General features: G+C 34.2%; 3 protein-coding genes across 3 annotated transcripts in view; 1 reads left to right on the top strand and 2 right to left on the bottom strand.

Annotated features, from left to right (window-relative positions):
• Positions 1–22,236, bottom strand: part of 5-HT2A (5-hydroxytryptamine (serotonin) receptor 2A) — an 87,022-nt gene that overhangs the window by 52,620 nt on the left and 12,166 nt on the right. The gene's annotated exons all lie outside the window — the stretch shown is intronic.
• LOC135309711 (uncharacterized) lies at positions 20,140–21,153 on the bottom strand. Its single transcript, XM_064435946.1, has one exon. It carries the CDS (start codon positions 21,151–21,153, stop codon positions 20,140–20,142), a length of 1,014 nt encoding a protein of 337 aa, XP_064292016.1.
• LOC128670290 (gustatory receptor for sugar taste 64e-like) overlaps positions 21,522–22,236 on the top strand; it is a 35,017-nt gene continuing 34,302 nt past the window's right edge. The window contains exon 1 of the mRNA XM_053745851.1: positions 21,522–21,643. Within this exon, the coding sequence (XP_053601826.1) occupies positions 21,612–21,643 (32 nt within the window). The 5' untranslated portion in view covers positions 21,522–21,611. The remainder of the gene's footprint in view (positions 21,644–22,236) is intronic.

Here is a 22,236-nt window from a genome sequence, read left to right as displayed (position 1 = left end):
CATTTACCATATCCATGATGGAGTACCTACATGTATTATGGATATGCATCGACGTTATTTCCACTTCGCTGGGTGTCGCCCGTCGAGAGCAGGAGGCCTACTACGAAACATAGAAATACGTAGCACGTTACTAAGGAGCCTGATTTTAACTGATTGGAGGAAATATTTTGTTTTACTGTTTTTTTTTTCTTCATTTTACAAATGATCTTTCATCCGTACTTCCCAATGACGCTACAATTGAATTAGATCATGTACCTACATTATACTTGTTAATTAGATCTAAATCAGTTATAAAATTTATTTTAAAAACATAATTATTATAAAAACATAATAAAGAACACACCTAAACCTTCCTCAGGAATCACACTATCTATTGGCGAAAATCGCTTTAAAATTAATGCTGTAGTTTTTGAGTTTATCGCGAACGGACAGAGAGACGCAACAGAGGACTTTGTTTTATAATATGTAAGGATTATTTTATTTCAAAAAAAAACAAAGTTTTATCTTTTCTGAAAATGACATTTATCAAAATTACGTGGAATTAATAATTCGGGTGTACATATTTTATGTTTCATGGTAGCCCTTCAGATATACCACGAGTGCTGAGCTAGTGATTCCGGATTTTGAAGGCTTTCCACTTAGAGTCAGTTTCATTACTTTCTGATAAAGTATCATATTGTAATCAAACAGATAAAATAACTGCTAGATAAACCTGCAACATATTTCAGCTTTATAAATATAAGCCCTATCCAACATACTATCAAAAACTTTATCGGCATTTGTAAATTTTTTTATAAAAAATCAATTAATTACCTCAATAAAATAAATTCGTTTGAGGGTTGTGACGTTAAATCAACAACATTACAGAATATACCTTATGTTCGATGGTCGCCGATTCATATTTATTGCTTGTTATGAAACTAGGCTAGTTAGTTGGAATTAAACAATCATCCTGTCCACACCTTCGTTTCCTTTAAAAACCACAATAGTCCTAATTGCAATGAACACCTTCAATAAATACACACCGATCGTGTGTACAGCACGTACATAGAAAAAGTTGTTGTTGTTAGGCATTTATATTTCCATACAACAATGCAGCAAAAGAACAAGAAAAGGTACACGGGCCTTAAATCTTCACTGGCTATGAATTAAGATTTTAAACCATTTCAAATATTTGTATGTAAGAATGTTCACAATTTCATATTAAATGAAAACAGAGGTAGCTACAGGTAGGTACGTCAAAACCTTTGGGACTCAGCCGGCGTCCTAGTTGAGCAACAAACATCGCGACTGAGTGCGATGCAATTTATTATTATTTATTTAAACTTTATTGCATAATATACTTTTACTATTCGATAGTAAACGTACAAAAGATGGACTGAATGCTAAAAGCATTATGTAATAGTCTATGTTGTAGCATTTATATAATCATGTCATTACAATATTATTAGGTATTCATTTTATTGCGGTCATTTGTGACCCAATAGTGGTCTTTAGTTTGAAATGAAAAGTTCATTATTATCATAGGCTAGCTTAAGCGATACAAGAGACAGTAGCGCGATATAGATGTCAATACTGGACAGTTGCGCGTCTCAGATATGACAAAGTTGCGCTAAATATGAATGCCGATGACTTTACTAAGCGAAGGAGAAAAAGTAGATTAGCAGGCCCTGGGCTCTGACTTTTCTTGTCTGAAGAAAATACTGGAAAAATAATGATATATAGAGATGGATTTATGCTCGATTTTGCTCATAACAAGCCCATAAAAAGCCATCCATATGGTTGCGATACGTTAGACTTTATGGAAATATATTAGGAAATTACCAGACGTAAACCTATCTATGATAGTATCAATTATATAGACAGCGTTGCATTACGTCGTGCAGCGTTCCGTCGTTCACCTAGAACGGGTCATAAAGGCTCGGTATTGTCCGAGGCATTGTGTAGAGATAAATGTGTCTCTGTTGTGGGTCTCGCTTCATTGTTGTTTATCAGGACGATAAATTATTTTTATTATTGCTTTTTTATTAAAATTAAAAAATATGGGAAAAAAACAATGTTAAAAATATTACCACTGCATGTATGTCATCGTATAGACCAAATCCTACAAAATATTAAAAATATAAAAAGCTTAGGTTTTTGATTTTTCTAAATTAAATCAAGAATTATTCAGTATTAATGAAAATTACTGACTATGGTCTAATTATTTATTTAAAATTCCGTTTATAGGAACCTTTTGGAAAGCAAATAGAAATTCTTTCATTCTTTAAATCTTAATCAGTCTAGATTGAGTATATTTTAGTTGTAATCCCTCTCTCAGCTGAAGAAACAACTGGGAAAGCACTCAGCGCTTTCCAGGTTGTTTCCTCAGCCATAAAGAATCGGGGTCTGGACTGAATCGGTCGGACTGCATTCCTATCTTTTCTTCTCTTTAGCGATTCTCGTTTCCTTCATTGTATAAAAATGAAAATGCGTCCATAAAAATATCTTTTACCTTTTTTTCTAAAACAAAAACTCTTAATACAGATAAGAAAGAAAGTCGAATATTTCTGTAACAGTTACAAATCTTTTTTTACTTAGAGATCCTTAAAAGCATTTGAATCTTGGCAAGGTTCCACCCTAGTGTTTTTACGGTATTAGTTTGCAGAAATGACCTTTACGCACTCGATTTTTTGTCGTTATCAATTTCAGGTTCTTTTTCAGCACTGTCTTCAAAATTGTATAATACTTTGTGTGTATTTTCCCATACACTAATGTATAATCAATAGCACATCAATCCGCCCAAATTCATTCCAAATTCGTCGCTATTACGACCGTATTAGATGTCCACACAGGGTAAATTGTCAGGGTAAATTGTACTACAACGCGAAACGAGTGTGTAATGATAAACTATAGATTTGGTAAAGTTTGAAAATTTGACAAAAAATGGAAAAAAGAACTACAATATTAAAATAAATACTCAATTTTAAGCAAACGATATAAAACTGCCAATTTATTTTTTACAATGTCAGTACATTGGTACAAAAGGCTTTATTTGATGTGCGATCAACGCTGTCTGTCCGAGCGAATTGAATTCAATGTAAATGGATACAAGTGTTGGGATGTGTATCGACTGAATATATTTATCGATAAATATTCAGTCTTCACAATAAAATTGCTTTTCTTATGTATCTGTTGATAAATACACTTTGTATTGTTAGTATCGTTTGTATATTTGTTTACAAAATTAATTAATTACGTGACAAATAATATAGCATCTTTCAAGTATGGCTGAAAATTTAGGAGATAAACCACGAAAAGATAGATAACAAGACGGAACAAGAAATGTTTTCCTTTCCCCCTATAAACCGCTCATTTACACAATATTTTTACGGTTCGATTAATCTTTAAGTGCTTGGAACGACATAATCAAAAGTAACGGTTTGCAATAAAATTAAGTGGCACCCTTTTAGAATCTCTTATCTTAATTCTTTGGATAAGAAGACATTTAAGCGTTTTATTAGCTAACTCGACGTTTAAAAGAGAAATATTAATAAGTATTTACATCTTACGGAAATGTATATTTAAAACTTTAAACAGGTTTTCATTGTGGCATATATTTCTTGTATTGATTGGGTACTTACAGTTTAAGGAAAAAAGTAAATAAAAATGAAAAGTTTATATGTAAATCTAATAGTAAGTAAAAGGAAAATTTATATATTATCATATATGATTTATGTTGTGGTGTAATTTAAGAAATATATCTTTATTAGTTAATTAATTCATTGAAGAGTAAGAAAAGAAATGATTTAAACAAATTAATTATAAGTAGGTAATTAGAAGTAGTAAAAACAAAGCGCAAATTAATGACGTAGAAAAATAAATATGAATATAAGCAGAGATTTAAAAGTTGTCTATAAATTAATTATTTAGTAAGTCTCTCTATAGCTTTTAAGATATTACAATAAACTTTAAAAAATATTACTAATAAGGTATAAATAAATATTAAATTTATCGACATATTGTTCCAAACAACACTAACTACTCACCAGTGAATCTCGTGGCGAGCTCTCAGAGCGCTAGTGCAATTCGACTTGACACGATATGCACACGAGTGAGTACAGTCGCGCTCAAAAACGACTCCATTTCCATCACGAGCAGAAGGCCAAAAGTACAACTTTTATTAACATTCAGCCTGATAAATAACCGTTATTGAAAAAAAGACTGGTTTTTGGCTGGCGCTTTCACAGTTTTAGTGATGTAAAGCCGCGTTAACGTGTATGTTAGCGGATAAATACTTGGAGCAATATGTTGTAGAATTTTTTTCAACTGTCTGAAATATACGAAATAAATGCAATGGTTTAACAATGTGTTTACTTTCAACAAGGTAGGTTGCATCAGTTAACTTTGATGTTAACTTTAGGCCGCTATCGTTTGCATAAATGGCGTACTTTGCGCAGTACAATCACTCATGAATCCTTTAAGGGTTTTTTTGACAGGATAATGAAAGTTGTTGTTTATGATGTCAGTTTTCTAGTCCTGTATGGTTGCAGGCATCCAAGAAACCCTGTAGTTAAAGTAGGTATATCATGCTATCACTGTGCTCAATGAACTAGAGGAAATTTCATTAGGTAAGATCCTCTGGGGTATCCTTTTCGTTATACCTAACTAAAAGTATGTGTTTTCAGGGGACACTCTTAATACCACACAGTAATAATAAACTTTATTTTCTTCTCTCACATAAAAAAATCTACAAACTAGGTAACAAAGTAGGTGAAATAAGAGAATAGGTACATAAAATTAGAATGATATGATCTATGTGAGAGACTGGTTTCTGTACTAGGAAGACCTGTATGACAGATTACCAGCCTCTCCACCACTGAACCAGGTGTATACCATGGAAATACATACAAAAATGAAATAAAAAAGAAAGAAAAAAAAAAAAACAAATAAAACATACATATAAAGCAAAATCAAATGATGAATAGTTAAAATAGTTATAATAAGCAATCATCACGAAATTTATACCCATCACAAATCCATGAAACAAGTTCAATTAAGATAAAATTGATGTAATATTATACAAAAAAGTAAAAAAGTAAAGTAAAGGTACTTTTAAGCAGGAACTACTAGTAAATTTTCCGTGTCATCATAACTGAGAGATTTTAACCAGGTAGTGGTAGATTTTTTGCAGTTGTATTTAGAGAGGTGATACAAAGAAAGGATTGAGTTGGTTTTATTATATAAATATTTATTTACAGTAAATAGATAAAGTGGACTTTTTTTAAAACTAACGTAAGTTAGGTATTACAAGTGAACTTTACCTTTATCCGGCGGCTTCGCCTGCGTTAATTTTTCTGCTAGAGCGGAACAAACACGATTTTCGTTACAAAGTTTAATCACTCATAATAGGCATTTGAGAATAGACTTTTGAAAAAAAAGTGGCCTATGTTTGAATTGGGGTCTTTAACTACAAGCATACCTAATTTCATCAAAATTGGTCCAGCGGTATGGCCGAGATAGAGAAACAGATAGATAGACATACTTTATTTTATAATAATAATATTGATTATAGTAATTTTAGCAACAAGCTACCTAAATGAACACTTTATTTCGCCATTTACAGAAGAAACATAAGATATAACTAGTTCAAACATAAATGCGCTCAAAAGCGGACTTATGTACTCGGGTTGATTATCAACTTGTGTGAAAGGGACAAGGCAATGGCAAAGCCGTGTGTTTCATTCCACGTAACGACCTCGTCCCACAGCCATGAGGAATACAACCATGAAGATGTATTACCAAAAGAATCGAAACATATACTTCATTGCTCAATATCAACACTGCAGCTGTAATTTCATAGTTACATAACACGAGTGAAAGTTTTAAAGTAGTAGATAACAAAATATCAATTTGTTTATTCAACACAGGGTTGGCCACTTCGAATTGCACACAATTTTATATTCGCTGCTCACAAAAAATTGGGTACATTTTTATATTCGCTGACTTAGACACCCTCATCATCATCATCATCATCTGCAGCCCTCCGTAACCACTGCTGGGCATGGGCCTCCTTCCGTCTCCGCCAACCATCTCTGTCCTGGGCTATCCCTATCCAGTTGTTGCCAGCAATTTCCTTTACATCGTCGACCCATCTAGCTGCCGGATGTCCTACGCTCCGTTTTCCAGTTCTGGTGTACCACTCAGTTACAGCTTATAGACACCCTATTATAATATTATATGTATATATACATATTGTAATACTATATGTTCCATTGGTAGCTCAAAATAAAAGACTTATTTATTTTGAGCTTCAACTAAGATACAAGATAGACTATCCCCGTTATTCATAAAATAGTTAAATCATACTTTAAGCTATAGTATGTTTTGTTCACTATCGCACTTTATAATGTTTGGAATTGATACACAGAGACAAATATACTTTAGTTTAAAATATGATTTAACTTTTTATGAATAACAGGTTATATACTCGTAAATAGGCTTCTTCTTTCTTTATTGCATGTGTTTTTGCTGTATATTACTAGTACAGGTGTTAGATTTTATTAAAGTCGCCTAATGACATGAGTTTTATGTCTACCTACCGCCATTTAATGACAAAATAGTCGCATACCATAGAAGATTTAGTCGCATACACACTCAACGTCAACGCAATGCCGCCGTTGCCTCACGATGTTTTCCTTCATCGGTGAAGAAAAATAATAAAATCGTTTCAATTGATTTTAAAATTTCGTGTGCTATTATTAAGTTAAAATTATGTAAATGAAACGTACCTTTATTCACTTATTATATTTTATATCACCCGAGCGACTGATGGATCGATCACCATCGAGCTGATATCGATCGAACTTTTTGATAATATGGATGCCCTATGAGTAACGTTACTAACCTATCAGTAGTGATCGTGAGTAAATAATCATACCGCTGACAACCCTAATTCCATACTAAATTGAGTTTCTTATCGTGGCGACACCAAGAGCGGCCTGTTTTGTCCCCAACTAAAATAACTACTCAAAGAAAACCCTCGCAACTTTCCCTGCAAGTATATTAATAGTATGCTCAAGTATATATACTATTAAAAAAAAATAAAACATACTCTAAACTAAAATATATTTAGTCACTATCACACTTAATAATATTTGAAATTTAAAGAAAAAGACAAATTTAATGTATTATAGTTTAAGTATGTTTTAACTTTTTTATGAATAACAGGGTTAAAAGGTCTAAGAATCTACTTTAAGTTAAAATAGGTTTTGTCTCATACTGTCATAATGTCAAAAATCTTAAAGTGCAATAGGAATAAAATATTTTTTTAATACTTTAACATAAGTAGTATACTACAATATTTATCTCATCCTTCGCTACACTTGGATTGATGGAATTTTAAAATGCATAATTATTTTATCCAATAATTAGCTAATTTTTTGGAGCAACTCACTCAATTTAGGGTTATTTAAAACGAACGTTAGGGCTCCTCGACCACAGGCTGTGAGGGAAAGTGTGCCATAAATCTGAGGTAGGCCTCTGCTGGAATTCTCTAATAAAGTGCGGGAAAACAACGAGCGAGGTTATGCATAGCTTTTATTTTGATGGGTTTTGATCAAATTTTTTGCTGACATAAACGAAAATATTAAAATAAAATTAATCTTAAGTGAGAAATTTGTTTATAGATCATTATCATTTTAGTGTGAATGGATAATTAATGTCCAAAAAACATGAAGTTACGTAATATCATGTTTTGACATGATATTACCCCCATATATAAGTAACAGTATGAAAGCTGATGGGGCCCTGGAAAATCAAAACAGATGCGAAGTGCGAATGCTATTAACATCTCACTATGGATTCGATTCGAAGTGATACGACACGAGCCAATCACAATGCGGTATGGTTGTGCGTTGTGTTCTAATAAATAGAATAGAGATTCGGTTTCACAAATATATGTAGTAACATATATCGTTTAAAGAGAAGCTTTTCGGCTTTTCTTTTAAATTTTAAAATTATTTGTAAGTTTGACGAACGGTTTGAGGGCCAATTTCAAACGAAGAATGTATAATATAGAACAGAGTTTTAGTATTATATGTCGTGTTCACAAATTTTGTTATGCAAGATTTTTGATATTGGCGTAAATACTTTATCTGTAGCATGTATAGTTTTTGAGATATAGATAGGCCCTCATACTACACTGAGGACTGAGGGCCCCACTTAAACATCGTAGCTCGCTCATTTGCCTTTCACAAAATCTATTTCCAACTTTTAGGTATATTTTAGAATGTTCATTAAATCCCAAGTATAAATTTTCATACAATTGAAGAAGTGGGCCCTCAGACCACCTGGGTCTGACTGCAAGGGACGATGAGAATAGCAAACCGTACTTCGCCCTCAGGCAAATAAAAAGTGGGCGCCGTCGTGACGTACCAAGAAAACAATCAATTAGCTATGGAAAGAATTCCAACGACGAGAGCTTCGCCATTAAATTACATGATGATAAATGTTGATAGGAAATTTTTTGTAGTACTGAACAAATTGCATCACCCACGTGGTAACCATTAGGGATAAATTTCGCAATAATTGGACTGTCAAATGCAATAATAAGACTGTCAAATCCGCCTTTTTTCGCGAGATTCCGAGTTAAACATAAATATTGATAAATAAAAGCTTTACAGGAGATTCATCTCAAGGGGGTCCCGATCGAGTTTATTACTGTCGGTCTTATGATAATTTTGGGTCACTCGGTTTTAGAGGCCATATAAAGTGACAACTGGCAACCCTACTTTATATCCCTCGTTATTGGTAGCTTATTCCATTTTGAACTCTATGCGCATGTTGATAAGGGATATTGATGGTTGAGATTGAGTGCTTGATGCGTATGAAGGTCGATGTTACTATTCAAATGTCATCCGCTGAATTACGTGGAGATTCCACGAGAGGCATAATAAGATTAATATGCAGGACAAGGGAAGGTGTACCAATTGCTTAATTCAGATTTTGTGATTAGTTTGTGATGGACTATTCAGTCCAGCAGAAGTAAAAATTGTTATACTATATAATGCTCAGATTTTGGACTGATGTTGATGCAGGTGTAGTATAAAATATTATATGAATAGAAATATTCACAACTCGACTGTTCGCGGGCCTCGAAGAATCTGTTACTTTATTTTCTCGGTGTACAATGAACTATTTCTTTATTGTCAAGTTGTGCTGTATAGACCACAATGCCTTGGTGTTAGCGTTATATAATATTATATAATTAAATTTGTTTGATTTTCTGGTGGGTGCGATTCCCAATTCGAGTAAACTTGTACATTATATCACAGAGATTTTGGTTTTGGGTGTGTTATGTCCACCGGACCCACACGCTTGCTTAGCGCTTAGTGTGTTCTCTATAGTAGTTTGTGAGTCCATTTATTTACTTTTGATTTAAGTGGTTTAATTTACCGCTTCCAAAGCAAATGGAATAGAATAGAGATGGCACAAACTCCACTAAGAACACTTTCTCAAGACACAAATCGAAACTATAAGTTGCAGTTACAGCTAAACCGTTCTTAGTTATGTTAGAATTTCGAGCATTGGGTTTATCCGACGACGCCAGGTATTCAATGAAGATATTTGCTGACGTTCGCTTTGTTGATGTCTCTCTATCTCCACATGTTTCCGCTTGCGTCGGAGGTCTGTGAATTTTAAATTGTTTTGTGTGGAATAAAGTGTAAATAGATTAAGTGGTGTAAATGTAATAAATGTTTTGTTAATCCTACTAAAATAGATAATAATTTTGGACCCCGCTTAGAATGTTTAGGTCTGTCCCGATTCCTTACTCCTGTGCTAGAAGAGGTTGCATTGAAGTTCTAGTTGTCTTGTTTAAAACTGTGTCTTGTATTTTTTGTTTTTAATGCAATAAAGTATTTTATGCTACTTTTCTAATCTCAATAAGATTAAAATTTTAATTTATTTTATTTTTTATTTTAATAATCGTAAAAGACGTATTTTCTTAAAGAATATATTGCTCTCAAAATTTCCCTAATAACTGAAAAAGATAGGACAATCCCCTCAAAGCTGGGTTTGGAAAACAAAGGTACAAGGAAACAAAGTGTCCTACCTTATTTACATATTATTTGCATTCCTTTAGACCCCTTTCATTTGTTAGAAGAAGTGTAACAGTAAGATAATTGAATTAAAAATATTTGATAGTATGTGTTGGAGCATGAGTCTTTAAAATTAAAGATTCTGTTTCTTGAATACATACATGCTGTGTATTCTAAGTAATTAATTTTTTAAATGTACAGTCGCGACGATATGTTATACTACGTATACGATATGACGGTATTTCGTTTAGTCAATTCTAAATAAAAAAAGGATTGCTGACAGGAAATAGACTATAAGAGGGGAAGAATGATTGACCACTTGATAGGACACGACCCGTTATTTAAAACTATTCTTGAAGGTTAAAGGAAGAATTCGTCCAGGGAGATAGAGTTATCCGAGTCAATTGAAAGAGAAGGCAGGTGTCGTGTCATATTGGAACCTTGAGGTAAAGCCGAGGACAGAGAGAGAGAGCATAGCTTTTAATTATGAAAAAGAACATTTAAAAAATAATAATAAAATAAAATATTTTTTCATAGAGGAGTACGACTCACATTGACCCATTTTATTTAGAAATTAGCTGGCAGTTTTAATGAATTTTATTCTAAAAATATTATTTGAAACTTTTCAAAACGTTTAAAATAAAATATACATTTTTTAAACGTTCCAGTTGGTGATTTTTTCAGTCTGCCTACAGGTATTTCACGTTTACCTGTATTTCTTTTATTGTAATGTTGCTGAATTCCGTTTCACTAGAAAAACCTTTGTCTAGATGAGATTTTTGTACCTTTTTTAGCAGGACTTCTTTTATACGAAAAATAATTTTGCATTTCTTGCTACTCTGCTCGGGTTTGCTCTGTATAATATCAATTATTGTTAAAATTGTGTTAAACGGTTGAGTAAGAACTGTCGTTTTCAAGTGTAGGTAATGTTAACGATCATTATTACCATCAATACCATTTGACTTTAAGTTTGTTGGTATCGACGTCGATTATTATGAAAATTTCAAAAATAAATTTATTTCGCACGTATGAAGATGAAACTAGATAATATTTTGAAACTTTATTTTCTTTTAGATTACGACCTCCACTTGAAAAAAATGTACAATATGTTTTTCACTGCGTATCTTTGTCAAGTAGCTATACAGCAGATTTACCCTTCGTGTGCACCATTGACCCGTACTCTCAATGGTGCAGATGAGACTAATTGTATGTATTACGTATCATATGTACCTATTTTTAAAACGAAAATGCGCCTTTTTTCTTTTTTGTAAGTTTCTAATTTACCTTGTTATGTGTACATAAACGAAGAAATAAATAAATGCATAAAACAAAGGTTTAGAGTGTAAAAGCTCAACGTCAATCCGTTTTCTATTTATAGCTAAGGTTGTCTGAATGTTAGTCATTATATATAATTTTACACACCAAAACCTGCTTGCTGGAACATCAAAATGTCCATAAAGTACATGCATGTTGAATCGTTACGTTCGCAGTAATAATTATGTTAACAAAGTAAAATGTTACATAATGTGCATATCATGAATCTTTATTTTTAATATTCCCACTTGTCGAGTAACAGGTAAGTTTTGCCGAACTGCTAAAAGCCATGTTTGTATTTGATTTATAAGACGTTTAAATGTCTTGTGATAAGTTATTTCTGGTTAGTTTCTAGCATAAATATTTATTTATTGTGAAAGAATTATATATACATTATTATAAATAACAGAAACAGTGGAATATATCGTTAACAGGATGATATGATATTGAAAGTGAAAACTATACACACCGCTTTATAGGCGAAAAATATTTGAGAAATGGAGAATTGTAACACAATTTAAGTACTTTTAGAATGCCGTAAGGAAGAAGAATAGTTTTTGTGATATTTATTAATGATACCCCATCAGTATATGCATTTCCCAAAAAAATATCAATTACAGGCTTACTATAATTCTAATAGTAATATTTGTACATCCCTGGCAGTCGTCCAACCATGTATTAAATCGCTACTAAGTAATATCTGCCATGTAATAAGTCTACTTATCTTCCGACATCAGCCATAACTCTCCTTGCGTCGTAAACCGGGCTTTTCGTGATATGTCGCGTTTGTACTAAGTGCCTGCTACATTTTATAGATTCTTGAAATTTTCGGACATTTCTGAATGTTAGAGATTAGGCTAAGGTTAAAAAAAAATCAAAATTATTCTATAATCTTTAATCAAACTTTTGTGTTCGAATACAAAAATAAAAGAATTGGTATTTAGTAATAACTAGCTGCGCCCCGGAGATTAGCTCCCGTGGGAATTTCGGGATAAAAAGTATTCTATATGTTATTCCAGGTTATAATCTACGGTGTGTACCGTACACCGTAGATTATAATGTTGCGTGAAAGAGTAATAAACAGACATATACATCCTTACAAACTTTCGCATAATAATTAATGTAACTGTAATATTAGTAGGATATAGGTCTTTGATAAGCCAAAGTCATGCAGCAAAAAGAAATCCAACAAAAATAATTGACTTGAATTGATATATTGCTGAACTTTTGACAATCGAATTACCTTAATGCGTTCCGTATTAAGGAAGAAATCGGTAAACACCTCATCTGGAGTTTTCTCTGATTTCTTCCTTGAAAGAGATAGAGAGAAGTTATGTCAACGCATGAAAGTGAGAATGAATCACACAAAAATACAAAGTTAAACCATTTAAAAGACCATTAGATATTCAAGACGCAATCTCACCACTCGCTCGGTGTAATCGAATCACTTAGATTTATTATTCGTTTCGCATACGTATAACTCTGCTAATGACGACGTGGGAAGATGAAACTTTATTATAACATCTTAATAACATTTATTCCGTATGATTTACATATTTTTTATATTTAATCGGTTGCAGCAGCAGTCAGGGGTTGTATCGTATATTGAGGTAAAATCGATGTAATCAGAAATATATGTAAATGGAGGCAGCTCCACTGAAAAGAACAATGCTCGGTGATGATTGTATGATTTTCAACCGTTAAAAATAGGAAGAAACTGAACAATCGCCGATCGAAATCATATCACTACTTCCTTGTTATTTTATTATTTAATCAATTCATTTACAAAGAACATAACAATACTTAGTATCTAATACAAATTGTACACTTACTGTAAGTGTTATAATAATAAACAGAGAATATCACAACGATATATGTACACCTAAATAATGTGATATTTTTCGATAATCAAATGAGTTTTATAGAATTCACAGCCCTTTCAGACGATATTATGCCAATTCCAATCAAAATTTCCATCCGCTTATTTCATTTGCCTGACGTTGAAAGTGAAGGCCTACTTAACTCCATTCATGGCACATACGAGTGAGTACATCCCACGTTCCCTTATTGACGTCCATGACAGGATTATTCGATATTTCTCGCAATGTCACACTTTACAGAATATTGTGAGTACAAAAGGTTAAGCCGTCATATGTCCATATTTTTTTAAACCACGAATACAGAAGGACTGAGTATCTGTATGTGTGGCTGTGACATCGTAGCAGCTAAACGGCTAAACCGATTTTGATCTAGTTTTATTTTTAATTTAAAAGAGAATTTAATTGAGACTGTTCTTAGCTATGTTCGCAAAATGTTGAGACGTTTGGAAACCGTCAGCTTATTTCTAGCGGATGAGAGGAAGTTAACCACTCCGGAGTTGGGGGTTTCTTAAATTTTCATTTAATTTATACTACCAATGTTGAGTGATCCATTTTGATCACTCACACCAAAATGGATCACTCAACACAGGATAATACAGGTATTAGCCGCAATATATCTACGAGAAAGTCTACTGTGGAGAAATATTCGATCGAAATCGAAGTTAATTGCATAGTAGAGTATTTATGCCATGACACGTGAATGTCGTACATGTAAATGTAAGCACACTGAAATTCGAAATTGCATACAGTTAATTTTTAAATGTAAACAATCTCTTTAATTCAATAAATCAAAAAGTTTGAAAATTAAAACTACAAATTATTGATTGTGGTATTTATATTATACATATTACTTTTAAATGATCACACACATATACACACACGCTACTAAGAATTTTAGAGATAAACTAACGGCTCGTTACGGCATCGCAACTTTATAAAATATACACCTAAACCTAACCGAATCACACTATCTACTGGTAAAAACCGCATGGAAATCCGTGCAGTAGTTTTTCGCGAATAGACAGACAGACGCGGTAACTTTGTTTTTTGATATTTCAAGAAAATGCCATATTGACCAGATTTGTAAATTCTTTATTTCGGTATCGACGCCGTGTGCTCGCGACACGCAGCAGATTTACGATCTGCCAATAATAAATCGCGGCTGATTGTTCATAACATCTTCGGATTATTATTCCACTTTATTGTTATTGATATGTATTTATGAGAAAAACTTATGTCTACATTGTAGTCCATTTTTCGATTCTTATCTGTGATTCTTATATGTTTTGAAGACGTGTATTTTTTGGCCATATATAGCGTCGAACATCTATAAGGTTAGGCGGGATATGTGGATAGTAGAAATGCTATCTTATATACAATTTAGAATTTGCCTGCCTTCTTGTGCATTATAGCAACTAGTACTTTGTAGTCAGGACAGGACTCTGTGAGAAAACAATTATACCTTTGATTATATAGTCTAATAGCAGGCCGTCCCGGCTTTGCTCGGGTTGAATCATGATAAATTATACACTTTCCGTAGGAATCAGTTTTAAAGATCAAAGCATATAAAGGTGCAGACAGAGGGAAGCGACTTTGTTTTATACTGTGTTTAGTGACTCTAACGGATTTCTCCAAAGCCTGGGGTGCGATTCTCACGTCATCAAAGTTCATTTTATCAATTTTTTCGACGATCGATTTCAACAATCGAAATAAATAGTAAATTTGCAATAGCTAATGTAGAAAAATAGACATAAAAGTACACCTTTATAAACTTGACCGAGTAAATCTAGGCACGTAGAAAACGACCATTATTCCTATGACGTATTTCAACCCTATTGTTGTGGAGAAATAACCTATGTTGCTGACTTCACCGGACAATGACAAGGCAAAAACTTAATTATGTCTGCTCAACTGGGCTCATCAATTATTTTGACAGCGTCAATCGAAAATCGCTCTCTGTGCCAAACGAGTTGAAAGGTTGGTGATCTATTGATAATTTTAAATTGAAATCTCCAATGTTTGTATTAGCTAATATCGTTAAAAGCCTCATTATAGCCCGACTGATCCATCCACCCACATTGGGCTCGCATCATGCCATATCTTCTTTATCCCTTCATGCTATGGTCTTCCAGGATGGATAAAGATGGGTTTAAACGACTGCAAATTGTGCAAATACAACTTAGGCTTAACGTGCCTTTCAGTGTCGTGAGATAGTATATTTTTGGTAACCCATCCCGTGACCGACTATTGCGGAAATTACTTGACCGCTATTATTTTAGTTCGAGAGTGCGAAACAATGCATCACAGAGCTTCAGTAATAATGATTAATAAAAAAATATTGTCTAGTCTAGTATATACCTAACGGCCGGTATTTTATCATACCTTTTGACACCAAGATCTCAGTAAAATTGTAAGAATGACATTCGTGAATTTATTATCTTCAAACAAAAATATATCTGCGACAATGGCTACGCAGATCTGCATAATCACAGTAGTATTTTCAAACGAAATTTATATATTTATAAGATTAATTTAAGTCCATTTATTTTATGAATGCATTTACATAATCGTTTGCTAGATTCGATCTTGAAAACATACTAGAGTCTGGATGAATTTGAATGAAAATTAGTCTACGGGTCGAATATAAACTATATTAGTGTAGCACACAAAGTATTTCACCTTAATATTATTAATTACAGCATTTACAACTGCGTAAAGGATGCATGCATTGCATTCAAAGGATGAAGAATGCAGCTTTAAGTTTTCCTTTAACATATTTTTGTAATGAAGTTAATTAAATAAAAAATAAATCTTCTTGCAAATCCTATGAGCACTATCTACTCTCACATATCAATAAAAAAACTAAAACCTATTTAGTTTTGTAATGTTCAAACTGGCATCAAGTATGTTGATAATTAATATTTTGTAAAAATTTTGGCATAAGTATAAATTCCGATAGCAAATATTAGATAATAGAATAAATATAAAAAAAAGAATTGATGGCTTGATTTCATTAAGGATGACCTATGTGTGCCATTCGGTCCTACCGTATAAAATGGGGACGAAAAAGAAAAAAGCGTATCATGGGAGCCGACTCTCGACGTCTGGGAAGACCAGCAAAATGCTCACACAAGAGATTGTACTGAATATATAAAATAGTAGGTATATTATGAAACATTTCCCAAATTGGACAGATTTCACTTTCGGCCGGGAGCGCCAGACAATTCAGCGGAATTCTAGAATAAGCGATGTCAATTGCAATTTCGAGACTTGTGGCGCGGTGAATGTTCTGTACACGGAAATTTGAATATTATCACAGAATTGGCATATCTGAAGTTTCACTGTCAGGTTAAGAGTTGCTTTCGGCAATTCTTCTCAACAGTAAGAAACGCCGGTAGTTTGTGGACTTTTGCGAAATGCTATAAAATTTAATATTTGAATGTTTTGTTTTGTTAGAATTATTACAAGAAAATAAAAAAAAATGTCAAAGATTTGCCTTCACTCAACTAACTACAAAACTGCTGAATAAGTAAGTATTGTACGTATATAAAATTGTAGTTTTTTACTGCTATTGTTTATCTAATTTAAAAAATATAGGTTGTATTTTTATAATAACAAAATTTACGTTTGCTTTTGTTTTACTTACACGATTTTTTCAGATGTTTAATGTGTACGTATGACTTACTGCCATTATTTATTTATTTATTTATTCATAAGGCAACACAACAGACACTAAGTGATAAGATACAAAGTTTCTTACTAACTACAAATGTTCCAACTTAGCATCCTAAGCGTGTATGCTCAGTTGCATAAGCTTATTAATTAATATAAAAATAAAACTTGTTATGAGCAAGTATTTACAATATTGATGTACTAAAATTACAAACATTTACAATTACATACAGTTAATTACAAACAGTTACAGAAATAATTATGCCAGACTATGTATTAGATGTGGTACCGAGAATTCTGGACGTATCATTTTTAAATTTACGCAATCTGCAATTAAATATATCAATGTCTATGTCCACATTACAAGAGATCTCATTGTATTTCCGGCACATCCTAGCCAATGGGTTCGAGAACGACGTATTATTTTTATAAACGGGCAGTACAAAGATGGGTAGGGTGCGACGGGGATTATATCTTATATTGATATTCAATTGAGAGAGCAAAGTCGGGGATTCAATGACAGAATGTAGTAATTTAAATAAAGTTATGAGACCTTGTTGGTGACGGCGGGTACTAAGATCCGAAACGTGAAAAGTTTTAAGTTTTTCCTGGTATGAAGAACGATTACGGCCGGGTTTAAGTCTAAAGCTAAGCAAACGAAGGAATTTTTTCTGGACACTCTCAATATGCTCAGTATGGTTTGCGTAAAAGGGCGACCAAATAACTGATCCATACTCCAAATTGCTCCTCACTAGAGAATTAAAAAGAAGAAAGAGGCTTTTGATATTTTTAAAATCTTTAGTTATCCTACCAAGGAAGCCTAAGGCCTTCATAGATTTTTTGACCATATAGTCGTAATGTCCTCTAAAGGTTAGTTTGTCGTCAAAAAAGACTCCGAGGTCCTTAACCATATTCTTGCGGCAAAGCGTTTGTCCCTCCAGTTGGTAGCAGAAATCAATTTTATTGTGTTTGTTGGTGAAAGAGATTACACAACATTTTTCGATGTTCAAGAACATTTTGTTGACTCTGCACCAACTTACAATTTCATCAAGATCCCGTTGAAGCAGCTCACAATCTTGGATGTTGTTAACGTTACGGAAAACTTTAAGATCATCCGCATACAATAAGCAATTACAAGAGAGCCTATCAACCAGATCGTTGATGAAGATTAGGAAGAACAGTGGGCCCAAGTGGGAGCCTTGAGGGACACCTGAAGTAATATCAATGGGACTTGAGACATAACCTCTGAGAGCCACGAGTTGGCTCCTGTTGGCAAGATAAGATTTAACCCATCTTAGCACTGAGCCATGGATACCAAACTTTGCAATTTTTTGGCATAGCAAACTATGGTCAACCTTGTCAAAAGCCTTGCTATAATCCGTATATATACTATCCACTTGCCCCCCCTATCAAAAACTTCACAAAGATATTGTTTATATTCTAACAAATTACTGATAGTAGATTTGTGTTTAATAAATCCATGCTGCTTATCTGAAAGCAAAGGTCTTACTTGATGGTAAATATGATCATACACAACGGATTCAAATATTTTAGCCGGTTGGGATAGGATACTAATCTGCCTGTAATTCTTGCAATCAGAAACGTCCCCAGATTTATGAACTGGAATCACATGCGCATTTTTCCAATATGAGGGAAACACGCCAAGCCGCAATGAGATGTTAAACAATAAAGAAAGTGGCAGACTCAACTCTTCAGCACATTGTTTTAAGAATTTGGCCGGGATACCATCGGGACCAGCTCCCTTGTTAACATCAAGTTGCCTAAGTTTGCGAAGAACTACATCCCTGTCTATAGCGATTTCAGACAACGTATTGCAATGCTGAGAAACCTCTTCGTCTAAGCCGGAGGATTGGGAACTTGCACCCTCGAACACAGAGCCGAAGTACTGGGAGAAGAGTTCGCAAATGCCCAATCCATCCGAACAGGATACTCCGTCTAGCGTCATGGTAGAGGGTATAGAGGAGCTACCTCTCTTACTATTGACATATGTCCAGAACTGTTTAACGTTAGATCCCAGAGACTCTTCCGTAGAGGATACAAAATTAGCATAGCATCCCTCCATTAACCGCTTAGCTCGTCTTCTTAAATATGAAAATGTATCGTAGTCTCTGGGATTGTGGTATTTTTTGTACCGCCTATGGTGTTTGTTTTTTTCCTGTAAACACTTTATAAGAGCCGAGGAGAACCACACAGGAAATCTAGAGCGATTATTTCTTTGCAGAGGTGTGTATTTATCAATAAGGTCATTTACGACTAAATAGAAAGAGTCTACCGATTTGTTAATATCACCCTCGTCAAATAAATTTACCCAGTCAATGATTTTGAGCTCTCGTTTTATTTCCTCATAGCAACATTTATTAAAATTACGGCGAATTTGAGAATTGTGTTTTAGGGCTTTAACAGGCTGCGTAATAGGTATTTCAACAAGTAGAGGCGGATGGTGACCTTCTATCTTTACAACCGATTCCGCATCCAGAACCTTTATTTTGTTGTAAGACGAAAGTACTAGGTCCAAAAGACGATTATTTACATTATATTTATTACTAAATTGAGAAAGGTTACATAATGATATGGTTTCAAGGAGGAGCCTCGATTTAAGATCCGAAAAACATCCGGGAACAAGTATAGAGCCCGACTGCGACCATTGCAGACTCGGGATGTTGAAGTCTCCCACCAGCAAAGGAATATCATCTGGATCGAAATTCAACACTACTGATTGTGTATTATTATAGAAGTCAGTTAGTAAGTCAGAATTAATATCAGGGGGTAAATAGCAAACGCATAACTGAATTCTGCAAGCATGAGACGGAAACAATGTGATCCAAAGATCCTCGGCACCACTATCCCAATCAAAATGCCTAACGACATCAATATCTTTTTTTATAGCTACGATGACACCGCCTCCGTCAGATTTCTTTGACAAACTAGTCTCACGGTCTCTCCTAAAAATGTTATACCTGCCATCAAATATTTCTCCATCAAATACACTATCATTCAGATTACTTTCAGTGAAACAGACAACATCATAATTACATGCCAATATATTTAAGTAAACTTCCGTTGTTTTTGTTCTAATTCTATTAACATTTTGATAAAATATTGTTAGACTTTGATCCATATTAAAGACTAGGTTAGACATAATGAATGCAGTTATCGTAACCAAAAGAATGATGTTACTTTTTTAACTTGTTTAAAAAATCTAAATTTTTTACATAAATTGCAGGACACTCTTCACTCTTGCGCAAATAAACGCGACCATATTTAACCCAGACAAATTGATATTGGTTGTCCCTTTTGAATTTTCTTGCAGCTGCATATAATTCTTTAGCCTCTGATGACAGATGTTCAGCCAAGTAGATGTTACTCCTTTCTCCTTGTATTCCTATAAGTGAAGAGTTAAGGGGCTCAGATTTTCTGTCCTTATTAAATCTCTTATACGCAGATAGAATAGAATCACGGTGGCGCTCCGATGGCAGAGTAATAATAATATTACGGGGTCTGTCAGACTTAGGATCCAGCTTAGCAACTCTGCGGGCAGCACAAATTTCAGAATCCTGAATGGGAACACCAATCACGTCAAAGATTTTCTTGCAGATGGCTGCTATATTCTCGTTTTTTTTGTCTGGGACTGCTTGCACTTCTAGATTGCAGCTTCTAGATGACTTTTCCATTACAGCTAATCGACGCTCCAAAGTATTAATATCCGATTGAAGTTTGAGTTTATCGGACTCCATGCGGGATATATTATCATTTGCTGTGCTTAGTTCGGCTCTGAGATCCTTTTGTTCGGCCTCCAAGAAGTCAGTGGTACGAGAGAAATCAGCTTTTAGATTATCAATACTAGATGCAATTTCACTTTTAATTATTTGGCTGATTGAAGCTTTGAAACTATTCAATTTGGTGTCAAGTCTGGCATCAAACAATTCAAGGAATTTTTCATATGACATTCCACCACTTTGAGGAACCACGGAGCTATTGACCTCTGAAGAAGTGGGACCAAAAACGGCACCTGACTTTGATGCCTCCAGTGGTTCATCACACGACATCGTTGAGTCATTCAAGCCGTGCACGAAACTACTTCGCACAGGAGTATCCGGAGCCTTACGACGAGTGACGTTAGCACACGATGGACAGTACCAGCTCTGCACAAGCTTTGCTTTATTTTCCCGGTAGTATGACTGCGACATATTTAGGCATTTATAATGAAATAAGCCATTACATGGCTTACATCTTATTAATTCGTCTCTAGAGACTGGCGTGTTGCAAGCTTTGCAGCTCATTTTATGCTATTTATCCACACAAAATATAAGTATCAAGACAATAATTAAGTAATAATTCAAAACGCGCAAGCAGCAAGCTATCCGTGTTCGCGTGTAGACATACGATGATGAGCGCACAGTCAAGAGCGCGGCGGCCGGTGGCGTAGGTAGGTAGTGCGGGCGATCTATGACGAAACAATGCAAGCGAGCTAACACCGGCAGACACGATATGATGGAGCGAGAGCGGAAAGCGGGCGGCGCGCGCAAGCGCAGTATCCTCCGATGCGCCGCAGGCGCAGGACGCGGCAGGGGTAAGCGGGGGCCGCGCGGCGTAGTGTTCGGTACTTTCCGGTAGCGCTCGGCAAGGTCCGTCAGCAGCGATATCGATGCGAGTCCAGCTGCAGATTCTTTATGTGAGGTAGGTCAGGTTCGCAATTTCTTGCAAAATGTTTTTTGTCACTACAGCACTATGAAAAGTCCCATTGAATACAGTTTTCAACCATAAATAGTCCAGCAATTCTACTTCACTTTGATTGTAATTACACTGTTAAGTACTGGTTTTGTATACTTGAATAACAATAAAACACGCAGAGCCAACAAATACGTTGTTGTACGAGTAACGGTCCGAGCGAGAGTATAATTAGATCGTAATAGACATTTTGATAGCTTTAGGCGACTATTTTCAATCTGATACCAATATTAGCCATGTCACAGTCGATTCTAGTGAAATTTAAAAGCAAAAGTTTTAAATATATTTTTGTCATTTAAATGTTACATCATCAAAAAATATTTTTTTCTTTCTTTCAAAATCTTCGTTATGATTTCCTGTTAGCGTAATACTTACACGTTTATAAAACCACTAATAAAAATATCTATTAGCTGATTTTCTCCGTTATAAATCATTTAATTTATCGCACAGTAAAAAATGCACAAGAATAAAGGAAAACATTATTGAGCGTAAAACCATTTGTTGTATGAAACGGACAATGAATTCTAGATTCGACTGGATTC

Source organism: Plodia interpunctella, chromosome 5, assembly GCF_027563975.2.
Source record: "Plodia interpunctella isolate USDA-ARS_2022_Savannah chromosome 5, ilPloInte3.2, whole genome shotgun sequence".
Taxonomy (NCBI): Eukaryota; Metazoa; Arthropoda; class Insecta; order Lepidoptera; family Pyralidae; genus Plodia; species Plodia interpunctella.
Note: the sequence above shows the minus strand (reverse complement) of the source record. Positions and strands in the feature narration are given on the sequence as shown.

Excerpts from the sequence above, each read along its gene's own strand:
- LOC135309711 (XM_064435946.1), bottom strand. The coding sequence starts at position 21,153 with ATGTCGCAGTCATACTACCGGGAAAATAAAGCAAAGCTTGTGCAGAGC.